This window comes from Macrobrachium nipponense, chromosome 16 (assembly GCF_015104395.2).
Source record: "Macrobrachium nipponense isolate FS-2020 chromosome 16, ASM1510439v2, whole genome shotgun sequence".
Classification (NCBI taxonomy): domain Eukaryota; kingdom Metazoa; phylum Arthropoda; class Malacostraca; order Decapoda; family Palaemonidae; genus Macrobrachium; species Macrobrachium nipponense.
Genome location: NC_087209.1, coordinates 52,070,811 through 52,089,922, shown reverse-complemented (window position 1 = coordinate 52,089,922; position 19,112 = coordinate 52,070,811). Strand labels below are relative to the sequence as shown.

At 47.0% G+C, this 19,112-nt stretch overlaps 1 protein-coding gene across 1 annotated transcript in view; it reads right to left on the bottom strand.

Moving 5' to 3' along the window:
- Positions 1-1,608: 1,608 nt before the first annotated feature.
- Positions 1,609-19,112, bottom strand: part of LOC135195687 (COP9 signalosome complex subunit 8-like) — a 164,668-nt gene continuing 147,164 nt past the window's right edge. The window contains exon 4 of the mRNA XM_064222082.1: positions 1,609-2,122. Within this exon, the coding sequence (XP_064078152.1) occupies positions 1,872-2,122 (251 nt within the window). The 3' untranslated portion in view covers positions 1,609-1,871. The remainder of the gene's footprint in view (positions 2,123-19,112) is intronic.

The following is a 19,112-nucleotide window of genomic DNA, read 5'->3' as shown; positions in this document are numbered from 1 at the left end:
GCAGATTAGTACCAATGACGTAGTGTAGTGATCGCCTCAATAACAAGCCAGCGAAGCACGCATATTGTCCTCATGTTTTAGGTGGATTGTCATTCAAATAGCATCATTTATGTCAACTTGTATGGCATTTGGTTGTGCCAATACTTCAGGCAAGTGTCCAAAAGGCATATCATTCCACAAGATTCCGTCAAATGGAGAGAAATCAAGTCGCTGGCTGATGGCTCTTCAAAGGCAGGATATCAACATCACAACATTTCAACTACGACGCAAACCATGGTCTGTTCGGACCATTTCTAGTCAACAGATTTAAAAGATGACATTAGGAGCAAATTATTAGATATGGCTATGAAATTTATATAATATGTTTTGGAAACTTAATTTCCCTCTGAACAGACCACGGTACTGACGAAGATAGGGTGGCTGTCTACCGTTATCTACACTATGGTGCCTCCACTCATATGCATTTGAATTGAAATTCATTCTTGTCAATCGCAATGTGTGTGGTGTGATGGGGTGAACGGCAGTTTTTTAAACGTGTGTGTGTGCCCATGAACTAATGAGGGCCTTCACTTAGTCCTTTTTAACTAGTTTAATTAATGGGGTTTTAGAATTTAGGGCTGTATGTGCCTAACTAGGCCTACTTCAGGCTGCTACTTTATTTACCATTTCAATCATATATTTTCAGCTGACAAATACAAATCAAAAAGGATTTGTTCCGACACGTAATACAAACCCTTGGTCCTTTACATAAGGAATTACTAACGGCGTAGCTGGAATTACAGCCGATGAATCTTGAACAAGGTGGTTAGGCAGTAACTACCGTGGGGCAGGCTAGCCTACCCGGATGTAAACACTCCACTTTGTTTTCGGCCGTCTTCCGGTGAAGACGTGTTTGTGAGCTCCGGCTGACTGGTCGTTGATCTTTTTTCCCAGTGGGATCCTTTTGGTTTATTTTTGTTTTAAAAATAAATGTGTACATACGGTGTTTGATATTAATACTAAACATAGGTTTGTCCTTGTTTTTCAATTAATAAGCAAACCCACTCTTTGTGATAGCCTTTATAACCGCCCCTCTACTTGTGTTAAAGAGTCGGTGGCAAAGGTATGCCAACATATTATTTACCTTCTTTCACCCTTTAACACTGGTTCAGACCGGCATGAGGACAAGATATGTATTTAATGCGAGGATGAGACATGTATTAACGAGACATGTATTCATCCGGAAATTATGCTTACGCTTGGGAATTACCAAGGGAACTTCAAAGGTTTGTCCTTGTTTTGTTTTTATGGTAATTTCTCTTCTCCATCGTCCTTTCACTTATTATCGGAGAAGGTAGAAGAATTATTGTGGACCTTATACAAATTCTGTGTAAAAATGGCCAAACATAGTGTACTGTATTTTGGTATTCAGAAGTAATGTATTCACCCATCTTAACAGCAGCATAATTTTGTTCTATTATCTAGGTGTGCTGCATATCAATAATATTATACTGTAAAGTATTATACTGTACTGGAAAAAATATAAAATATTTTACAGATTGGTGAATATCAACATGGTTTCTTAGTTAATTTTCAGGTACAGTTATTAGTACTAAATAATACCCAACATTTGATACAATTATGATTTTATTTCAATATAAAAAGTAATTTTCAAGAGGACATAACCATATCAACAGTCAAAATACTTCAGTTTCCATAAAATGAAAATGGGATAACACCATACAGTAATAAACTTATCTGAATGACACTTATTGTAAGCTAAGGATAATTCACAAACATATGAGAATTTTACATTAGTACTCCTGAAAATCAATTCATCCTCACGATATTAATAAATAAAAAAAATTGAAAGGATATTTTACACAAAATCTTTAATTTTCAAGGAAAGAAACATAATCAGCTAGTCTTCGAAGTTGTTCTTCAGATGGTGTGGGAGTATGGGGTGGTGGTACTCTTGGACTAGGCAGAATCATATGGGTTGGTTCATCATAACCCCATCCAAATCCTTTGGCACCCAATACAGCTTCCTCCACATTTGCACCAAACAGCTGAGCAAAATCATCAGCACTTATTGATGTATATGCCCGAGCAACTAAATCTATTGCTCTCTGTCGGACATTATCTAAAAAAGGAAAACAGGGATGGAGGTACTTGATTTTATTTAAATGTAAGATCACCCTCATTAACATTTTTAATTCAAATGTCCCCCTTTGTGGGGCTAGATATGATATGAGTTCTCTCCACTCTCTCTTTAGCAGTTTCTTCCTGGATTTTAAATGCAATAAACATAAGTCAATACTTGTTACACTGTATGCATTACGGAAAGGTGTTAAATAATATATATTTCAATTAACCAATTTCAATGTTTGTTTATAAAAGTCTTCTTGTTTAATCAAATTTTATGATTGGGAATAATTTTCCATAGTGACAAATGTTGATCAAAAGTATTTTTTATACATCAGTCCATAGCATTCTCAAGTTCAATAAAAATTACAGGTTTCACTGTACTTTGCAAAGGCAAAAAGCCTAATAAAGCAATTGACCAGTGCCTAAAAGTGTGACTTTCATTTGTTACAAATTTCAGGGGAAGAAGATTTTTTTTATGAATTCAAAGGGCCTCTCTCCATCTTAAACTTTGCAAATATCACCACTTGTTTTATGACCAACACACTCTACAGATGTAAACATTTACAACTTAAAAACTATGCTGTATACTTCTACAATAGCCCTGTCATTTGGATATTCCATTTTACTGTATTTTTGCCACCAGATATGTAGAGTTTTAAAAAGTTGAACTTAAACAAGATTTTAGGTAAAAGCCTTAAAAAAAATTCAAAATAAATTTGCTGCTAACTTTCACAAAGATTAGTTAGGGATCAGTAAATAAGACATCTAAGAGAGAATTACAGCTTTACATTAAAAAATTTCAATTTAAAACCTACATACTGTAAAATAAAGGACCATAACACAGAAAGAGAGAGAAAAGCGATGAGAGAGAAAAGGGATTTTGACGTAAGGAAAAATCTATTTCTGGGCTCAGCTCGTGTCGCTGCGCGAAATATCCTTTAATCTATTATTTCTAGGGTAAATGTACTAACACATACCAGAGAATAAATAAAATAAAGAAAAAGGTCAGTATAACTGACTCGCTCACCCTCCAAGAGGGTGTCGGTATGAACACTAGGCGAGTGAGACCACTACCACGAGCCAAAAACCAATAGAAATCTCCCACAACAAAAACCCTCCATGAGGAGAGCCGACCCACAGAGTGAGCAGCTCGTACTACTACTACTCCATCCCATGCTGCCGACTGCTGCGCCTCTGGTGGTCATCCTTTTAAGTTAGCGCACACGAGTCACTTGTGATATTTTTCTCTCTGTGTTTTTTGTGCCCTTTCGTTGGATTTATCTATATGGAGCGTGCAGCTATTGCAGCAGCTAAGTTAAGTACTCAGTAATTATGGTTAGTTGATTCTTTCCGGCCCTCAGTTAGTATTTGCCGTTTTTTAGGTATAAATACGAACTCGGGGTCGGAAGCATGGCAGCATGGTTCTGCCGCGTGGTGGGTTCGTTCTCGGTCTCCCATACCTAGAACATCCCCTTATATATGTACGCTCTATATTAATTATCCGTTTTACTTAGGGTACTGTCTACTCAGGTTTGCCATGCATGCATGTCTTTTACCTTATGTAGGCTTCTTCTTTCCAGACCCTAGTCCCGGCTCTTAGTATCGGCCTCTGACTAGCTTTGAGTGGTAGACTTTCCTTCGGGTTAGTCGTACACTCCTGGATTTTTTCTCCTACTTTATTGTTTTCTTTCTTTTATTTTATTTAATTATTCCATGTATTTTGTTATGGTTAGGTTAGTTAGGCGTCTGGCTTAGCCTAGGTCCTGGCTCATCGAGCCTATGCTACCGCTCATCAGTTCGGTTGCTTCCTATAGCATCTCTCTGATCAGTCGGTTTTGGCCCAGTGGGTCTCCATGCTACCGCTTTTCAGTTCAGTTGCTTCCCGATAGCATCTCTCTGATCAGTTGGTTGGTCCTAGGCTTAGTTGTCTTATGTTAGTCTTACCGTCTCGTGGTCACTACGCGATCACGAGACAGCCAGACGCCTGCCCAGTCCCCTTCCCCCCTCCTCTCGCTCTTCCATTGAGTCGGGGGAGGGTGGGTCGGTCTGCCCACGCTCGCTCCACATACCCGAGCATGCCTCCCTCTCTCCCCCTCAGGCGGAGGGGCCAGGGAGACGGGACAGACCCAGGCTGGACGCGATCTCTCCGGCTCATCGGTCCGGCCCGGTGGTAATGTGGTGGAGGGTACTGGCCTTTCCCCCCATCCGTTGCTTCCTGGTCGCTCCGGTTCGCTCGAGCCTGTATGTCTCCTCGCTCTTCCCGACCTTACTAGGACTCCTTTCCTGATCGGAGTCCTAGCATCCAGTGGGAAGATGTTAGTCCACCCAGTAGAGTGGACCGGAACATACAGTAGGTCCCTACTAACCTTACCGTATTGCTGAGTTACTACACTCCGCCACGCACTGGACTCGTTCCGGTTCGTTTGAGTTTTAGGTTTAAGTGTTATTAGATTAACTATAAGTTTATCTTAAGTACCTTAAACCTTCCCCCCCCCCTCCCTTACATGTCTTACCGGATATCTCCGGGATTATAGCCTATTCAGGCGATGCAGGGGGGGGTTATGCCCAAATTTTTTCCGAGCTCTGGCATGCAACGGAGTTCTTCTGTCCTTTAGCCTGTAAGTGTTATTCTTTAAGATACTCATGTGTCTTCCCACTTACAGGCCACCAACTGTGAGCATCCGGGATGCGCCGCCACACTTCAGGACCCATGTGGACACGAAGTTTGCCGGTCCCATGCTCCATGCGCGACTCTGCACGGGGACATCCAGGTCTGGTACCATGAGACGTGTACCATATGTTACGATCTGGTGAGCCAGCTTTTAGAAGGGGTGAGTATTCCATCTCCGGTAGCTGCTCCGCTTCTGTTTTAGTGCTTAAGTTTTCATCATCCACTTTAACTTAAGGCATCTAAGTTTAAGTTATATTTTAAGTTTAGTTTTAAGTGATTCTTAAATCTAATCTTCGCCCTCTCTTCCAGGCGCCGGCAGTGAAAGATACCGCTCTGGCAACCCTGCGGGCCTGGGTCGGCGGTTTTGGGAAGAACGCCGCCAAGGGTATGCCCTACATCTTGGAGAAGCGGTTGGCGCTGTTAATCTTCCCCGGAGGCAAGGCGACAGGATACGTCGACCCAGTAGAGGCGGCCCCTACTATCGCCTTCATCCAACAACAGCTGGCTGCCTCATTAACTGAACAAGACCAGGATATCTCCACGGACGTCGCGACTTTAGATATTAATGTGGAACCTATGATAGGTGTAGACGACCTGTTGGTCGAGGTAGGTATGGTGGACACCCAAGGGTCACCCTTGGGTGTGACTGTTTCTTCTACTCCTGCAACCTCTCCATCCTTCCAAGGCTTTACAGGTGATGAATTATATACTCCTCCTGACGCTTCGGTTAGACCTAAGGTCAAGGGTCAAGCAGTGAAATCCTTGACTAAGACGTCGTCGTCGTCTAAGAAGTCGACTTCGGCGTCTTCCTCCTCACGTAAGTCTCCGGCTGGGAATCCCGGAGCAGACAGGTCTAAAGCTTCTAGCTCCGGCTCTAAGTCCTCGAGGAGTAAATCCTCCAGAGAGAGATCTCGCACCCCGGCAGAGTCACCAGTTCCGCTACCCTTGGTTCCGATTCAGAGCCACCCCTCCACCTCCGCAGCAGCTCCGGCCTTGGACTCCAATGCTGGCCTGTTGCAACAGGTGGGCGACCTGGTTGGGTCCTTAAAGAGTAGCATGGAACAAATGATCTCTCGTCTGTCGGATAGGATTACTTCCCAGGACTCCATTATAGCCGGACTGAGAGAAGCCCCTCTAGCCTCTCCTTCACTTTCCAATACGAGTGGAACTCAGCTTCCTCCGTATGACTCACTACCTCCGTTCTCGATGAACAATCCATGGAGAGTAGCGTCATACGCCCCCTTCCAAGACGGTCTCATTTCCATACCGGAATTCGGAACTCGAAGGATAGAGGACTTCGAGTTCTTTCCGGAAGACCTCCAGCCTCCGTTCATAGGCTACGCAAGGCTTACAGCTTCAGCCATGGTTCGGGATGATAGGGTACCAAAGGAGACAGTCCTCTATTCACGAGACCAGGCTCAGAGAGAATGGCTCAGATGTTTAGAGGACATGGATTGTTCTAATACCAGGATACAACCTTTCAAGAGTCCCTTTACCATTTTCACAATGGAGGAGAGTACCCCGCTCCCGTTCCTGACAAAGATCGCTAGGTCTACCATCCCAGCGGCCCAGAAGGGGGAACCCATGCCTCAATTAAAGGAAGCAGATCCCACATCTCCGTTGCTCCCCTCAGCCGGAGAATTGTGGGAGGACTTGCCAAACACCTTCTCAGCTGGCAAACTCAAACCGGACTGTGCTATGGAGCAGTTTGGCGAAAAGCTACCCAGGCTCCCAGATAGCCTTATTCAGGCTGAATTTGACGCGAAATCGCGATTAGCCAGATCGATTAACTCTATGGCTATGTCCGAGTAGCAACCATAGCTTATGGCTCAGAACCGCTTTTTAAGCTCATGACCAAAGCCCTGACTCAAACGGTACAGTCGGATATGTTTGAGTTTGCCACTGCTAGAACGAATTGTAGGAAGCATGTCCTACAAGAGGCAACCATTCGACATGAGCCGAATAGGTTACTCTCGTCTAACATCTGGGGAGCAGATCTCTTCCCAGAAGCTATGGTGAAGGAAGTACAGTCAGAGGCTACGAGGCTGAACCAGAGCCTTAAGGACCGTTGGGGCCTTACGGCTAAGAGGAGACAAGACTTAACACCTAAAGGTAAGGGACAGAGGAAACCTAGGCGTTTCCATCCTTACCAGAAAAAGCAGCCACGCTTTCCTCAGCAAGTTCCAACGGTGCCCTTAGTGCAAACTGCCCAACCTTCCACCTCTAAGGCTCAATCACAGCCAATTTATGTGATATCCCCTCAGCCTCAGCCCTCCACCTCTTACGCTATCTCCCCAGCTTACAATCAAGCCTTCGAGAGTCAAGCTTCGCAGAAGTATGACCGCTCGGGTAAGGGAGGCAGAGGTAAGCGTTCCTTTCGTGGGAGAGGATCGGGTGGAGGCCCCTTTAACAGGGGAAGCACTTCAGAGGAGGCCGAGGCGGTTACCAGAACCAATGAAGAACTTCAGGTAGGAGGGAGGCTGTTTCACTTTCGCCACCGGTGGAACTTCAGCGAATGGGCTCAGAGCATAGTGTCAAAAGGCCTGGGTTTGGAGCTGGTTGACGAACCCACCTCCATCCAGACCTTTCCGTCAACTTCCTTCCAAGGAATTGACAGAGTACGCAGAGGACCTCCTTCAGAAAGGAGCTATAGCGAGAGTCAAGAGATTAAAATTTCAAGGTCGCTTGTTCAGCGTGCCAAAGAAAGGCTCACAAAAAAGAAGGGTAATCTTAGACTTGTCCCGCTTAAACTTAGCCATCCGCTGCGACAAGTTCAAGATGCTCACGATCTCACAGGTGCGGACCTTACTTCCCCGTGGGGCCGTCACCACCTCTATCGATCTTACAGACGCCTACTATCATATCCCTATTGCAAGACACTTCCGTCCATATCTGGGTTTCAAGATAGGAGACCAGGCATTCTCCTTCAAGGTAGTCCCCTTCGGACTCAACGTGGCACCCAGGGTGTTCACGAAACTAGCGGAAGTGGTAGTGCAACAACTCAGATCGCAAGGGATTATGGTAGTAGCGTATCTCGTCGACGATTGGTTGATCTGGGCTTCAACAGTCGAGGAATGCAACAGAGCTACACTGAAAGTGATTCAGTTCCTGAATATCTAGGCTTCAAGATAACAGGACCAAGTCAAGACTCACTCCAGAGTCAGACTTTCAGTGGCTGGGCATTCAATGGAATCTATCCTCCCATACTCTGTCGATTCCATCAACCAAAAGGAAAGAAATAGCGAAGTCAGTCAAGCAATTTCTAAGTCACAAACTGGCGTCAAGGAGAGCTCAGGAGAGGATCCTGGGTTCTCTCCAGTTTTTGCAATTCGTCAGTGGACGAACGTCTTAATGAAAGCCAAACTGAAAGACCTAACCAGAATCTGGCGCTCACGAGCAAATGTCAGGTCCAGGGACAATATCCTCAGTCCCTCTGATTCTAAAGAATCGACTTCGGCCGTGGGCGAAAGTCAAGAATTTGTCAGTGTCAGTACCCCTTCAGTTCCCTCCACCAGGGATTACCATCCACACAGACGCGTCCTTAAGCGGTTGGGGAGGGTATTCCCAGGTCCAAAAGGTTCAAGGAACTTGGTCACCTCAGTTCAGTCAGTTCCATATAAACGTACTGGAGGCAATGGCAGTGTTCTTGACTCTAAAAAGGTTGCGCCCACCAAAGTACTCCCACATAAAGCTAGTTCTGGACAGCGCAGTGTAGTACCTTGTATAAACAGAGGAGGCTCCAAGTCACGTCATCTAAATCATGTGATGGTAGCCATCTTCTCCCTGGCAGACAAGTTCAGTTGGCATCTCTCCTCCACTCACATAGCTGGAGTGAGAAACGTCATAGCAGACGCGTTATCCCGATCAGTACCCCTAGAGTCGGAATGGTCACTGGACAACAGTTCGTTCCAATGGATCCTTTTCTTGAAAGAGTCCCGATTGGGCCACTGCGTGAAACTCGACACGGGCTACAGGTGGATCTCTTCGCGTCTCAAGCGAATCACAAACTCCCCTGTTATGTAGCCCCCAACCTGGACCCTCTGGTCCTATGCCACGGACGCCCTGGCCCTCTACTGGAACAACTGGAAGAAGATTTATGTCTTCCCCCCAGTGAATCTTCTTATGAAAGTTTTAAACAAACTCAGGACGTTCAAGGGTCAAGTGGCTCTAGTAGCCCCAGACTGGCCGAAGAGCAATTGGTATCCCCTAATTCTGGAGCTGGGCCTTCGTCCTCTTCGGATCCCCAATCCCAGGCTCTCCCAGTCAGTACAAACGAAGACTGTGTTCGCTTCCTCAGGGATTCTCAAAACCCTAACTTTATGGATTTCATGAAGTTTGCGGCAAAAAGAGATGCGAATATTGACCCTCAGAATATTCTCTTCTTGGAATCCGATAAAAGGGATTCAACTTTGAGACAGTATGATGCAGCTGTCAAAAAGTTAGCAATCTTCCTGAGAGAATCTGATATTAAAATCATGACAGTTAATTCAGCTATATCCTTTTTCAGATCCTTATTTGAAAAAGGTTTAGCAGCTAGCACGATTACGACAAACAAGTCAGCCTTGAAAAAGATATTTCAATTTGGGTTCAACATAGACTTGACGGATTCCTACTTCTCGTCTATTCCTAAGGCATGTGCTAGACTTAGACCTTCTGTAAGGCCTACGTCAGTTTCATGGTTCTTAAACGATGTTCTAAAACTGGCTTCAGAAACCGATAATGACACATGCTCGTTTATAATGCTCTTAAGGAAAACCCTGTTTTTATTAAGCTTAGCTTCAGGAGCAAGAATTTCAGAACTGTCGGCTTTATCCAGAGATCCGGATCATATTCAATTCCTTCCCACAGGGGAGGTACTACTTTCTCCGGAACGTAGCTTTTTAGCAAAGAATGAAGATCCTTTGATGAGGTGGGAACCGTGGAAGGTACTACCCCTTCCACAAGATGTATCTCTTTGCCCAGTTACAACCTTACGAGCCTTTCTGTCCAGGACCTCCTCATCCTCATCGGGTCCCCTCTTTAAGAGGGAAAAAGGTGGAACTTTATCCATTAAAGGCATCAGGCAACAAATCCTGTACTTTATTAAGCAAGCCAATCCTGACTCTTTCCCGAAAGTACATGATGTCAGGGCAGTAGCCACCTCAATTAATTATTTCCAACACATGAACTTCGATGAGTTGAAAAAGTATACCGGATGGAAATCGCCGACAGTGTTCAAACGCCATTACCTTAAGTCCTTGGAAGCTCTGAAATTTTCAGCAGTAGCAGCGGGAAACATAGTTTCCCCTGATTCTAGTTAATTTGTAGTAGAAGATTCAGTCCTCCTTTCTACCTGCTTCACCCAACAGTTCGTCTATTCCTACCGTGTTCATTTACATTCACCTGGTGTCTTAGCTGCTTTTATGATGATGTAGTGTGTGCCCCCTATTTTTTGGCTAGGGACACTCACAGATGATTATGAATTTTGATCTCATGGATGTTACCCCCTTATTTTTATGCTAGGGGATACATCTCATTTATAATGGTTACGGGTTTTGTATATTAAGTCATATGCATTCCTTATATATTATCCTTGTTGTTTAATTTGTTCATTTGATTATTTTAATTGACTATTCATATTTTTGATACATGCCTTTACACAGATACCATTTTGTTACATGTAAGCCAATTTACCTCTGTACATATGTAATTACCATTTTGGTTTTTGTTTTAAATGATAAATAGAAACATGGTTTAGAACTTAAGGGTAAGTTTAATCTAATTTTCTATTTTGTATCACTGTGTATTTGTATCTTTTTAGCAATTATATTCTTTTTATATTTACTTTATTTTTTTATTTGAGACCTATTCTGATTTATTTTATTACTTTTGTTTACAATCTTGTGCTATTTCTCTGGTACGATTTCGCGCAGCGACACGAGCTGAGCCCAGAAAAGGGATTTTGACGTAAGGAAAAATCTATTTCTGGGCGATTGGCTCGTGTCGCCAGCGAAATCCCACCCTACCCATCCCTTCGCCCAAGATTGTCTGCTAACTTCAGGATGGCCACCAGAGGCGCAGCAGTCGGCAGCATGGGATGGAGTAGTAGTAGTACGAGCTGCTCACTCTGTGGGTCGGCTCTCCTCATGGAGGGTTTTTGTTGTGGGAGATTTCTATTGGTTTTTGGCTCGTGGTAGTGGTCTCACTCGCCTAGTGTTCATACCGACACCCTCTTGGAGGGTGAGCGAGTCAGTTATACTGACCTTTTTCTTTATTTTATTTATTCTCTGGTATGTGTTAGTACATTTACCCTAGAAATAATAGATTAAAGGATATTTTTCCTTGTGTATGCTACCCTTGACAGGTTTAGGAATAATGAAGTGAAACATTTACATGAATATTATCACTGACTGACACTACTGGTAATACCAGTTTACTAAGGGGTATTACTTCTATCAAAACATCATAAAACATTAAGAAATTCAGGCAGAGGTTATTAGAGCACTGTTCTCTCGATCTCTTTTACTTTATTCACTTAACATCATGAAATACACTTGCAATCAACAAAAACGAATATGACAATTTGTCGAAAATTGCATTTTTCCTAACTATACAAACCTGAGGTCCTTTACATATAGTCCCTCCTCATTCCACCCCTCACTCTGCGTATTTTGCATGGGCCAAAAGCAAAAGTGATTTGTTTACCTCCCAGCGCGACTGTCGGACAAGCAGTTAACTACCGTTCTCCCCTTGTTCGAAGCTTACGGCCATTCCAGCTGCCGCTAGCTACTTCCTATTGTTAAAGGACCTCAGGTTTGTATAGTTAGGAAAAATGCAATTTTCGACAAATTGTCATTTGTTCCGATACGTAATACAAACCATCGGTCCTTTAACAATAGGAAGACTCACTTCTTGGTGGGAGGAATCTGAGTCTTTTGATGAACAGACTGGTGTTCGTCCATCCCTGGAATGCCTCCCTGGTCGTAAGAGCGAGGGAGGGATCCAAGCCTCTGTCTGATTGATCGGGGTGTGCACCGCAGGATCAATGGTCAGACCTCTGGGCCGAGTACTAAGAGAGAGGCAAGCGTATCTCTTCGTACCAGCAAGCAAGAACTTGTTCCTGTTTGCAAGAGGCAACATAAAGTATGGGTTTGTCTCAAGCTGGCATCCACTTCCTCCCCCTTGTTGGAGGAAGTGGTGGATATACGCTCCTATCCCTAGTGAAAGGGATAGGATGGGGCTCTGTTGAGTAGCTCACCTGCATCTTGTCCTTATCCAGCAGGGTGACGACCGTGTCCCCTCTAACCACAGGGTAAGGGAAGGGGAAAAGAAAAGATGGGAAGGAGGAGCCAGTCACACTCTCATTCACTCATCCATTCTTACGGTCACACCAGGACTCAATGCTGTTCAGCCTGCGAGGGTCTGGGTTCGCTACACAACGTGTTGAGCAGCCACCACGGGTCCCAAGAAAAAGATCCAAGGACCTGTGGGCAATATCCCGAAGGTAGAAGGAGGGGCATGTGGTCTGGTTGGACCAGACCCCTGCCTTCAGTACCTGCGCCACGGAGAAGTTCTTGCGGACAAGGCAGCATCTCCTTCGCATCGAAGGTGGTGAAGTCCATTAGGGAGGGGATTGTGAACGACTCTAACCAATCGTCAGGGACCGAAGGGTTCTGAGTCTTCGCTACGAAGTTCGGTACGAAATCGAGCGTCACGGATCCCCATCCCCTGGATGCTTGACTTCGCAGGAGAAGTCATGCAGTTCCTCAGAGGAAAAGAAGGGAATAGTCGCATGACCTATCCCTCTTCTCTACTTCGGTGATGTCAGTACCCATACTGGTCTGTCCGTTTGCCACGAAGTCTCTCGCATCCTCCTATCCCCATGCAGCGAAGTTCTCGGTAGTGGATAGGACACCGACACTCCATGGTGGGTGTCGATGGTATGGGTACTGTGACAAGCTATTAAAACGAAGTAATGATTGCTCTGTAACAACCGAACTAAGTCAACAGCGTAGTTCGTAACTGACTCGGGCGCTCTGACAGCTGCCGACTGACTGCATTCGGTAGGAGGCAAGTTGTCCAAGCATCCGAGTAAGTAACGTGACCTTCGCCTTTAAAGGGTTATGCCGAGAGACCAAACAAATAATGTATTTGTTTGTCACCAATGCCGGACAACGAGGTGATGTGTCTCTTAAGGCATGTGCCCAACAGGCGAAAGTCAATTGCCTTCTAGAGACCGAGGTCCCTGAGGGCAAAACACCTCATAGTTGTTGAATCTCAGCTAAGGAGAAACAACACTATGTACCGTTGAAGACGCAGGTAGATATTGAATGCAACCTACGTCTTCACAGACGAATCGAGAGAAGGATTCTCAAGATTCAAAACCTGTGCTTACAAATGACTGAAAACGCTAACCGCTATTTCATTGCTGTCCGGTGAGAAGTCGTAGTTGCAATGAAAGCGGGGCGTTCTTCAGTAATGAAAGCACAGGGGAGAGCCGCCTGAAGAACTGCTTCTCATGGGCTGAACATTTGGAAGTAGAGCTGTCAGGTCGGATAGTAGGCGATGTCTTCTGACACATCTGTTAATTCGGGTTGAACAATGAACAATTGTACACCTACGAATACGAGATATTTTGAAGACAAACTCAGATATCTGCAAAATCATTCGCATTATCGCAGTACGATGCAGCGGGAGACTTGTACAGACTTCTGTTACCGTGCGGTAAACAGAAAGATGAAAGAGTCCAAGAGATATCTCTGTTGAAAATTCTCGCAATGTCGAAGGCGATGGAATCTAGCGTCACAGCAGTAGATGGTCCTTCATTATTGCGAGAATCCCCGTTAATCAGAGACCTAAGTCCATGATTGTTGGGCAGAGATACGGTTCGGTAGTCAATCAAAGCAGGGGAGAGAGAGACATAACTGACCGTGCATCTCGGAGGCCCAGCTGATACTGAGCTGCTATCAGGCAGTTCAATACGCAGTAGCTGAGCCTGAGCTCTCGCTGACTCGTCATCCTGAGTTGCCAGGTAATCCATTATTCCACGAAGGAATGCGTTCGGCTAGAACCACCGAACATAAAAGATATGCTCGAGCAATTATATTTAGGCGAAACGAATTTCGGTAAATATAAAAGTTGAAATGGTGTTGTCGTGACAAAACCATAAGTATATAAAATTGAAACTGAAAACTCCTGGGAGGTTGCAGGCAACCCCGAGTTGCAGCTCAATTAGAATACTTCTCGTCTAAGTCGCAATCCGTAGATTAACTAGGATATGCGCCTACCCCTCAGACAATTCAACTGCTTAGCAGAATCATGTCGCGAGGTTATTATACGTAGTATATTTGTAGGATTCTGAACAACGATCTCCATCCTAAATTCTTTCCTTCAAGAAAACAAAATAAGGATTGGAGATCGACCACCTTCGATCTCTATCAAAGAGAGTGAAGGAGAAGTCTTCCTCGAAGGAAAGCTTCAATGATGAACAGAATACTAAGACGATAGTTCAAGCCAAACTGGATATTCCCGTCCGTTCTTCTCTATTCCAGGTTGGTCGCCTACTGTGAGATAGTCTTCTTTCAGCAGCAGTCTTCTTCCCAATGCTAGAAATTCCAGGAATTCGAGCATAGGCGAGGTTCCCGATTATCGTGTAACATATCGGGGATTCTCGTCTTGCTCACTTTGGACCGTGGTCTCGCCTAAGTGTTTGGAGATCGTAAAAAACTCGAACACTCTGAATGCGCTAGAAATTCCGTAGAATTCTAAGCAGTCTGCGAAACCCCCACTGAATTCGTCAAATGATATCGGCTGGTGGTCCTCTCGATTCCTGTAGAAATCGAGAATGGGGCAGGATCCCTCCTCAACGACCGGGGCTTACGTCAGGTAGGACCCGAAGGTCCCCCCGGTAGCGCAGTCCCCAACGTGGGATCCTACAGAGAAATCTCTGTAGGATCCCTCCTTTCCCTTTGTAGCCGTAAGGAGAGAGGGAATGGGGGAGGAATTGGATACTCGCTCGCCTTCCCAGTGGAACTAGCAGTTGGAGAAGAGTAGGAGCAACCATCGCCTTGCGGCGATGGCCTCTCAGAGTCTGGGAAAACGTATCGTCAGGAGAAAACATTTTCCCGAGGAGGGTTACGAACTCTCACTGTAGGTAAGGGTCTGCCGCCACTGTGAACGTCGTCTGGGTGGGGCTGATCGACACCTGACAGGAGAGAGCCGATACCGTCCTCCGACTCATTCCAGTCCTCGTCAAGGTCGAAACCTCTCAGGAGGACCGAAGGAATATTTAAATACGGTGTCCGAAGACACGTAGAAACGCCGCTGTCGCAGTAGAGGAGGTGGAAGTAGCTTGATCGACCGGCCAGAACTGAGAGAGCCTTCTTGTCCGGAGACGAGAGACTCTGGTTCAAGACAGAATCGGCAAGCTCCGATCGCGGCAGACCCACCGTCGGTTTGGGTTCCCTCTAGGGCCCCAAAACGACTCGAGCAGAGACGTGGGCTCTGCTGGTGGGAGCGGCAATCCTTCCCCGAGGTCGTTGCGCTGACGAATCAGCGCCATAACCTCGACAAAGTTCCTCTGGATCTCGGAAGTCATAGCATTTGCAGAGTAGGACCGTCAAGCCCCTCGAACAAGAGCATTCCGAGAACCTCCCCCTTAAGGAGGAGGAACTGCGATAGACCCCTCTCGGATTCCTCCTGCCACTTGCGCGTACGTCCTGGTCGGTCTGAAAATCGTACCTGGTTCTTACGGCGTCGTGACGGGATCGTGCGGGGTATGCCCCTCACGATCACCCCGCTGTGCCTCGCTCTTCCTGGTGCAAACCGAGGAAGTTGCAGGCACGGGAGAGGAAGACATGACGCTCCTCTTTCGCTCGCTGGCAGAACCAGCGGGCTTGGAGGGCTGCAGGCGATCGCCACTTTGCAGGCCTAGTCGAGCCGTTTCCCAGGGAAACGGCTGGACCGAGAACAGCGGCCCCGATCTCGTGTGCAGAGGAGCTGCTGCTGGTCCCCCTATCCGCCCGGTCCCTGTGGGAGCGGCGGTCAGGTGACCTGCTAGGCTCGCTGTCGCGGTGAGACCGGTGAGCGTCCTCTCGGCGCGTCGAGCCGCTGGTACCAGCCGAGGCTGGTACCGACGGCCGCGGGGACCCCTTCCTCGCCTCAGCGCGTGGCCGGTCGGAGACCGTCACGTCAGCCCGAGCAGCCGGCTGGTCGCTGCGAGAGCCTGGCGAGAGTCGTCTGCACGACTCTCGCCAGTCTTCTGCTCCGCGCTTCGGTCTTGACGGCGAGCGAGCTCGGGCGTCAAGACTTTGGCTGGACGGTCTCCCGCGGGAGACCGTCCACTCGGTACTTCTCGCGAACGAGAAGCCGAGGCGGATCCTGGTTTAGCGGCAGAACCGCTAGAACCAGGCGAGGAAGTGCCAGCCGAAGCTGGTACTCCTCTGGTCCCCGTCTTCTTCTCCTTGGTAGAAGAAGAACGGCCCTGTTCCCTGAGGGAGCAGAGGCCAGCAGAAGAGCTCCCCGAATCGCCGGAGCGAGACGGGCCCTTAGAAGGTCCCGAAGGAGCCTTCTTAGGGGGGAAACCCGGGTTACCAGCTGGTCGCTGCAAGAGCGGCCGCTGGCCTGGCGAGAGTCACCTGAGCGGCTCTCACCAGCCTTCTGCTCCGTGCCGCGTCTTGGCGCCGAGCGAACTCTGGCGCCGAAACTTGGCTGCACAGTCTCCCGAGGGAGAACGTACACTCGGGATCTCTCGCGAACGAGAGACCGAGCCGGAACCTGGCGTAGCGGCATCGCCGCTAGCACCAGGCGAGGAAGTACCAGTGCTAACTGGTACTCCTCTGGTCCCCGTCTATCTCTTCCTTATGGAAGGGGAGACGGGCCCCGCTCCCGAAGGAGCAGGAAAACCAGCAGAAGGACCCCCCGTCCCACCAGGGTGGGACGGGCCCTTAGAAGTTCCCAAAGGAGACTTCTTAGGGGGGAAGGCAGCCTTCTTCTTCTTCGGCTTATGGGCCTTAGAAGTCGAAGGGGAAGAGGCAGCAGCAGACGATGAAGACGAAGATGACACCTTCCTCTTCTTCCTCTTCCTCGTCAGCTCACGCAGGACAGTCGTCAGGTCCTCCATCCAGGCCGGAGCCGGGGCTATTGCCGAAGCAACACGGCCCGACTGCACCTGTCCAGAAGGACCTGGGACTGGGGAAGACACACCGTGGGCAGGACCAGCATGGACAGGCTCAGGAACCAGGAGCGACAGGAACAGCAACCAGCTCAGGAGCGGCAGGAACAGCGGCAGCGGTAGACCCAGAAGGGACAGCCAAGCCAGCAGCGGGAATCACATCAGCGGCAGGTACGGCAGGCCCAGCGATCGCCTCGTAGAATCATCGGCAGCCAGCGGGAACCTGGATACTGGCGGCCGGTCCAGGGGCGAGCTGCTGGAACAGCGGAAGTCTGGGGCAGGCAACACGAAGAAAACAGGCGGCGGCAGCAACCCCCCCTTGGTACGGCGGCGGCCCTAGTAGCGGCAGACGGCGTCACCGACACAGCATGGGGAGTTTGCAGACCAGGCGGGGGGGGGGGGGGGGGGGGGGTGGGGGGGGGGGGGGGGGGGGGGGGGGGGGGGGGGGGGGGGGGGGAGGGGCAGCAGCAGCATAAGCTGGCCGTGGTAGTAGTGGAGACCGCCCCAGACCTCGCTAGACGCTGCAGCAGCCCGTGGATGCTAGGCACGCCCTGCCGCCGCAGTGGTCCATACCTGTCCAAGGTCGTCTCCCATGGATGTAGCACCTGCGGTAGCACAGATAGATTAGTAAGAGGGGTTCCCTCACGCACGGGGGGAAGACATGCCCCACCCCGAACGCAAGGAAGACCCCAAATACAAAATACAACGAGGAAGCTGAGCGGGGGGCAGGAAAGAAGACGAAGAATCGGATACCAAGGGAGTCGCGGGAGAGCTTTCCGACGACTTCCTGGCAGACCTTCGCTTCCCCTACCCCCGCACAGCAGTGAAAAGTAATATGTTAATGAAACAGAATACTGCCCTTGCGATTCACTTCATAGAACTTAAAGGGGAAAAGATCAATTCCCGGGTAAGAGCGGAAACTTGATCCAAATAATATGATGCTATCATAAAATATATATGAAAATGAAACAGAATATACTGCACTTGCGATTTCACTTTCACAGAAAATAATCGTAAGGATCAATTCCCGGGTAAGAGCGAAAATTGATCCAAATTAAATTTATGCAAATAAATAAATAATACTGCAATTGCGAATCCACTTTCATTGCATTCTATCATACAAAATAAAAGGCTCGTGCCGAGCGCAATCACGCTCTCGGTAACGAACGCACAGGGCAAAAATATAATGAAAGAGTACTTACATTTTCAATTACACACTTTCGCCCAAAATACATGACTTGGTGCGAGCGCGCCCGCCCTCGGCACCGAGACATAATTCAAGGGTTCAATTCATGAAAAGAGAGGAAATCGCCGCATCTACGGCGATAGCTCCATGTTGGTTCATAATTAAGTAATGAAAATGAAAACAGTGTACTTACAGTTTCATTTTCAAGTCAAACAAACCATTAGTAGAAAACACAATATAAACAAAGCATACGACGATGAAGCGGGCAGAGAGCGATGACAAACACGTCCTTCACACCCGCGGCTGAAAGCAAAAGAGATTTGTTTACCTCCCAGTTGCGCGGCGCGCGACTGTCGGACAAGCAGTTAACTACCGTTCTCCCCTTCTTCGAAGCTTACGACCGTTCCAGCTGCCGCTAGCTACTTCCTATTGTTAAAGGACCGATGGTTTGTATTACGTATCGGAACAAATGTACTGTTATTACTGTAATTCAGTCTCCCATGAAGGTGATGTTAATTCATAGCCTTTTGGGACCTTATGTGACTTCACACCAAAGATGGTGATAGAAAAAGCGCTAATTCAATAACTGCACAGCAAAGGTAGCAAAAAACCAAATACTATGAGGATACTGTACTTACTATAATTTTATCAGAGATCTCGGATATCTCAGAATACTAGCTATCAGAAAATGTTGGGTGCTTTATTTATAAATATTTGACTAATGACAAAAAACTTTACCTCAGTAAAGGTCTCACCTGTACATGCATGAATTTTCATTAACACAAGCACAAGCTGCACTCAACTCTATAGAATTGAATACAGCTTGTACTCTTTCTACCCTTATATATGAGATTAACAGTAAACATTATATTCATTTAATAATAAAATTAAGTTTCTTATATACTAAACAAATAATTACATAGTTATAGTTTCTTACTCACACAGAACCCACTATCTAAAAAATAGCAGTCCACTTG